This window comes from Pipistrellus kuhlii, unplaced genomic scaffold, assembly GCF_014108245.1.
Source record: "Pipistrellus kuhlii isolate mPipKuh1 unplaced genomic scaffold, mPipKuh1.p scaffold_m20_p_2, whole genome shotgun sequence".
NCBI classification, from domain to species: Eukaryota; Metazoa; Chordata; class Mammalia; order Chiroptera; family Vespertilionidae; genus Pipistrellus; species Pipistrellus kuhlii.
Genome location: NW_023425515.1, coordinates 17151902 through 17157901, shown reverse-complemented (window position 1 = coordinate 17157901; position 6000 = coordinate 17151902). Strand labels below are relative to the sequence as shown.

At 41.4% G+C, this 6000-nt stretch overlaps 1 protein-coding gene across 2 annotated transcripts in view; it reads right to left on the bottom strand.

The window, feature by feature from the left end:
- Positions 1-417: 417 nt before the first annotated feature.
- Positions 418-6000, bottom strand: part of LEKR1 (leucine, glutamate and lysine rich 1) — a 122727-nt gene continuing 117144 nt past the window's right edge. For both annotated transcript variants that reach the window (XM_045583628.1, XM_045583629.1), the window contains one exon: positions 418-2066. In XM_045583628.1, the coding sequence (XP_045439584.1) occupies positions 1659-2066 (408 nt within the window). In that variant the 3' untranslated portion in view covers positions 418-1658. The remainder of the gene's footprint in view (positions 2067-6000) is intronic.

Sequence of the window (6000 nt, the reverse complement as noted above, 5' to 3'; positions counted from 1 at the left end):
TAAATTCAGTGTAGGTGTCTCTGACAAAAGTCATGATGGAGTCCAGGGAATCTCTGGAGAGTGGAAAAGTGAGGTGGGAAGGTTGGGGTCAGGTAACAGTGGTTCTGTAACTAACTAGCTGACAATATAGACCTCTTTGGGCATCCAAGGCCCACCGAGCTCCACTGTTCTATGATGCTACATTATCATGTCAAATGCCATTATAGGGAACACCAATCTCTGTACAACAAAAATAAGCATTCTAAGCTTTAACACAAAATGTGCTTATTTAAACTGGGCAGGGAAAGTAGAAGACCTAATGTGGAGCTTTCTTTGAGGTTAAAACAAACAAAGAAACAAATCTACCACTGGTAAATTAGACCAATCTTTGAAAGGTTGGAGGTAAACTTGATTTTGCTTAGTAACTTTTGCTTTTTAGCTCAGGGAAGGGATTTCAAGTGCCCCTATCAACATGAAATCCTATCAACATGATAGCCAAATACCAGAGAGTTTTGCCTGCCATATTCACACATCATATACCATTCTAACCTGGGAGTAAGAAGCCTGAATATCCATAATGCAGTCTGATTGAGGATTTAAGTAAAACAAGTCTCCATCTAACTTGTATTAAATGGAGAAAAAGATAGATGAACACTACTTAAAATAAAGAGTTGTGTTTTTAGAAATAGGTAGACCCTGGAGGTTTAGGATAACTTAAAATAGCTTGTCTTGTTTCTGGTTTAAATTTTCACTCTGGAAATAGAAAACATATTAACCAATTACCCATTTTCAGGGGTAATAAAATTGGAACCTTTATTAAACTCTCTTGAATTAGTTCTCTTCTCAATGGCTTGAGAATACAAGTTCAAATCAAAGCCTAATTCTGATGCCAAAAAGCATTCAATGTAGAAAATCTCTATGGAGCAATTGTTTCATTACCAGGATTTCTATATTCTATACTAATCTCTATAGCTTGAAAAGTAAACTAGTTTTTCCTTGAATTGGAATTGCTTGCCCCCCCCCCCTTTTTTAAGATCCCCAGACTCCCAGAGAAGAATGTCTTCTTAAAGGTTACCTGTCATTTCTTAAAAGAAATTAGGTTACAATTAGGCTGGAAAGATGATGATGATAATGGTGAGGATGAAGAACTCTGTGAATATTTAAACTAAGCATTTTGGAATTTATCCAATCAAGGACTAACGAACTTTTATTTTCTATTTGGAATACTAATTACATCTATTTAACCTATTCAACTTAGCAAACAAGTGAAAGAACAGCAAGAAACTACTAAAACCTATTTTTTGTGTGTGTGGAGATATCTCTGCCTTGTAGTGGTGTAAAACAAGAAAAAATGTTCTGGGTGAAAATTTCACCAATGATGTCTGAGAGGGCGAAATTGGAGAGCACATCTGAACATACTTTCTATAAATATAGAAACTGGCCTCTGGAATCACAACAATTTCATTATTTGCTGCAATTTCAAAGGCCTCTTGGAAAATGTGGCTTCCCAGCTCCTTAGGGGTTTTTTTTGTTTGTTTGTTTGTTTGTTTGTTTGTTTCAATTCTCTTGCTAAGAATGTCTATAGACACGCATTCTTGATCTGGGGTAGCCACGTGCTCTTTGTCATCCTCAGCTACATGCACGCTGTGTGGATCTGTCTGCTCCTGACTCCAGGTAGGTCACCGCTGGTTCAGTCTCCTCCGCAGCAGGGCGGCCAGTCTCCGTCTGGTGTCATTCACTGAAGATACCTGGCCCCGGGGAGGATGCGGCTGGAGGAGACTGGGCAGACCTGAGCCATTTGCTCTCTTGGCCTGGGCTGAGGTTGGAGAAGGGGTGGGTTTGGGCACCATGTGCAGGCCTGGGATTTTGGTGCCCCTTTCAGAGTTGGGTTTTGCAAGGCTTCTCTCTCCCTGATGACCGGCGGCGGAGGCGGCGAGGCTGCCGGGGCTCAGGAACCGCGGGGTCACCGGTAAACTCCCACTGAGCCTCCTGAGCTCCAGGAGCTGTTCTCGGGCCTGACTCAACGCCTCCGTCAGTTCAAAGCGTTCTTCACACTCTCTCCGCACGGTTTCCTGAAGAATAGTGTTCTGAAATGAGAAAAAAAGGAGGGGAAGCATCCTTGGCTTTATACGGTGTACCTATGGATGGTTCTTGGCAACCAATATAAACAGAACTGAACTGGAAATCAGGGGTCTGGGTTCTTTGACTATCTTTGTGGATACTCTGCCATATGGGGCAGAAAAGTAAAAAATGCAAATGACTTGTGAAGCTGGAAAGAACTCGAAGAGAACATGCATTCAACCCTTGCAGTTTGCAAACTAGGAACAAATAACCAGGGTCACAGAGGGTAGATGTGGGGCTGGGGCTGGAACCCAGAACCCAGAATGCCTACTCCAGTGGGGTTTCAACGTCTCTGAGCCTTGTGTCTCAGACACTCTGTCCTACCTATGTGATGTCTCACAGTTAATATCTGTAGTGCCATTAAGTGATTGAGCATTGACCTATGAACCAGGAGGTCATGGTTCAATTCCTGGTCAGGGCACATGCCCGGGTTGCAGGCTCGATCCCTAGTGTGGGGCATGTAGGAGGCAGTTGATCAATGATTTTTTCTCATCACTGATGTTTCTATCTCTCCCTCTCCCTTCCTCTCTGAAATCAATCAATATATATATTTTTAAAAGTTTGAAGCCTCATAAATTTGAGCAGACTTGCTTTATATATCCTTAAGAGAATCTGGAGCCAAGGGTGGAACCCATGGGATTTACGTTAAGCAAGAATTTGAACAGCTAGAACTCTGCAGAGGATACTCTGAAGCAAGCATGTCAAACTCAGCCCATGGACCTCATGCCTTGTGTATTTGGCACATGTTAGCATTTGAGTTTGACATGCTTACTCTCAAGGGTCTAATCTCATTTGATTGGGATATATCAGAGCAAATTTAAGCTTCACATGTGTGACTGGACTAGAGATCATTAAGGCCCTTACAAATTCTGAGGCTCTACATTTCTAGCTCAGGAGTTGCCCATCTTTCAGCTAAGGAATTCACTGCAATTACTTCAAGGCCCCTGGTAAGAATTAGGTCGTGGATCTGCCTCATGCCCTGACATTTATGTCTGCACGGTGTCAAAAAAAGAGTCTAAAAAGTAACAATTCTGAGTGGTATCTGAATAAGTAAACACAATTAAAATGATTGTGGCATGAGATTCTTCGACTGAAAATGAACTTCCGTCAGGTTAGCTTGTTTGTAAAAACAGCCGAGACGTTTCCGAGTCTGACGCTCAGTGGAAAGCATCCTCCTAGGGGTTTCATGACTAATCTGCTGTCAGTGGAACTAAATAACAGGCCATCAGGGAGAGTGCACCTTCCTGTACTTGAGTTTCTTGTGATAATGGTTAGAACTCCATTCCAATTCCAAATTTGGTAATCAATAGTGAGGAATGAGGAGCAATTGCAGATTAACAGTTGCCCTGTCATCCTCTATGAAATCAGTGTCATGCCTGGGTCACACAAAGCCTCACACGTACATACTAGTATATTATTAACACACATACAAGATTCATATAGGCACATATTTTTTAAAACCATGAGGGTTCATCACTTACTTCTAGTTCATTTCTTTCTATTCTATTTTTATTTCTTTGAGAGACAGGAGACTAAGGACTGTGTTTGTGGCATTATCATCTGGGTCTCATGAACTCTACCTGAAATACTTGTTGAAAAAGCAAGGGAAGGAGGGCTGGAGAAGATTAAGATGGTCTTACGTCGGGTGTCACCTCATTTCCTGCTCCCAAGGACTATGTTTGACACTGAAGCTCACACTGGTTATATAACTTGCTGAGTGTAACCCAGCTCCCAGAGGCCTATGCCTAAGTTAATTGTCAAATTAATTATATCAACCATGCAGGGGCCATTTTGTTCCAGAACACTGAAGCAATAAGAAACACTAAGACATTTAATTTCATTTTGCCCAAGTTTTCTAAACTTCGTGTAAAATGATTAGATTTACAAGTATTCAATAAATTCGTATAAAAATTTCTTGATTAAGAAAGCGATGAGAGTTAATTTTATTTGACAGTAAAATGATAAAAAATGGATAGCAGTTAACAATGAGGCCAATAAATTGGTGAGATGAATAATAGATACACTAATATGGAGAAAGTGATGGGTGATGTGATGACAAGAGTTCTCATTTAAAAGTAACATGAAATTCGAACCAATTACTAAAATTAAATTTAGAACTCAAAGGGAAGGTGCGGTGCTTTACACAAAACATCCATAAAGTAAATCACTTAAAAGCTATCCCAGGCAAGTGACACTCGGCTAGAGGAGGAAGTAGAAAGGCGAAATGAACCCAAAGGTGTCCCCATAGCAAGTATAATGGAAACAAAGTGCCCATCAACTCCATCTGAACTTGGAAGGGCTGCTGGCCATCCCAGTTGGGGGCTCACTGCTGTGGAACTCATCTTTCAAGGCTATCAGCTTCCAGAAACAAAGGATGAATTCTTGTTCTTATTTCCCAAACTGGGAGGACCTCTGAATGGAAAACAGGATCCAAAGTTAGGACTTTTATTTTTGACTATTCTGCAAACACTATGCAATCTCAGGTGAATCCCACAATAGCTGCATATTCTCTGCTACCATTACCTCTTCCTCTAAAACCAAGTTTATAATTCTGTGTTGTACAACAAGCAGCTCATATATATTATCATTTTCTCACTCAGGGAGCAAAAAATGGAAACAGAGCTCAACAAGTTTAGGGGATTGCTTTTTCAGGGGTGGAGTGTGTGTGACAGGGCATGACCAGAGCACACGTGGATATGGCCAGAATCAGTAAGACACGTTAATGGAAAATTCCATCATATGTGGAAAAGCATCATTCACTCGTGGTTAGATGGTTTTCAGCAATCGAGGAAAAATGTTTGGCTCTTTTTCAGTTGTCTTTTGAGAAGGGTGTATTGTAGCAGAATTTTAATATGTGCTTTTTATTGAACAACATGGGGAAATGTGTGAGATGGAATATCTTCAGTAAGCCTGAAAATTATGTGCAAGCATGAGAATAATCAGTGAAGCCATAGCATTCAGGCAGAGTTGTCATTGGCTATAGTTTAGTGTGATAAACTAGCATAACTGGATTGCAACTAAATGGAGTCAAGATGAAAAGGGAGGCATGAGGGAGGTGAAGAAGGTTTTTGAGACCGAGTGAGCATGAGTACAAACACCTGGCAGTGGGAGTGGGAGTGGGAGAGGCACGCTTTGGGATGACACATGGCTTAGCATGACTCAACTGCAGAGTGTGCAGGGGAGGAGAGACCAGGACTGAGGCAGGGAGGAGTGAGCAGGTCAGATCAAGCACAATTTTGGTAGCGTGCTAATACTAGAATTTTGTTTCACATATTATAGAATCACCTAGTAGTTTCTACAAATACCTATACCCAATGCCAATTAAGTAAGGATCTCTGGGGTAGGGCCCAGCCATCAGTGCTTTTTCTTAATTCTCTAGATCAGTGGCCACGGTTTGCCACTCTGTTGACTAATGAGTTTGCAGACCACTGGACTAGACTAAATGTTACCGTATAGTTGGAAGCTGTTTGAGGATTAGGCTATTGTGGCATATTGTGTGTGCAAAGAGGTAAAGGGTAGTATATACAGTGGTCAGCAAACTCATTAGTCAACAGAGCCTAGGTTTGCTGACCACTGCCCTAGATGATTCCAATATACTGATACTTTAAATTTTTTTTAAGTTGATTTTAGAGAAAGTGGAAGGGAGAGGGAAGGAATATTAATATGAGAGTGATACATGGATCAGCTGCCTCCTGCACACCCCGTACTAGGAATGGAGCTAGAAACCTGGACATGTCCTTTGTCCAGAATTGAACCTGTAACCTTTTGGTGCATGGAAGGATGCCCAACCAACTGAGCCACACCGTTCAGGGCTAATACTAGAGTTTTAACTTAATTCTGGGGGCCGTTTGGAGTGATTGAAAGGTTGATCTTAAGCAAGGAGCTGGCATGATCAAATTT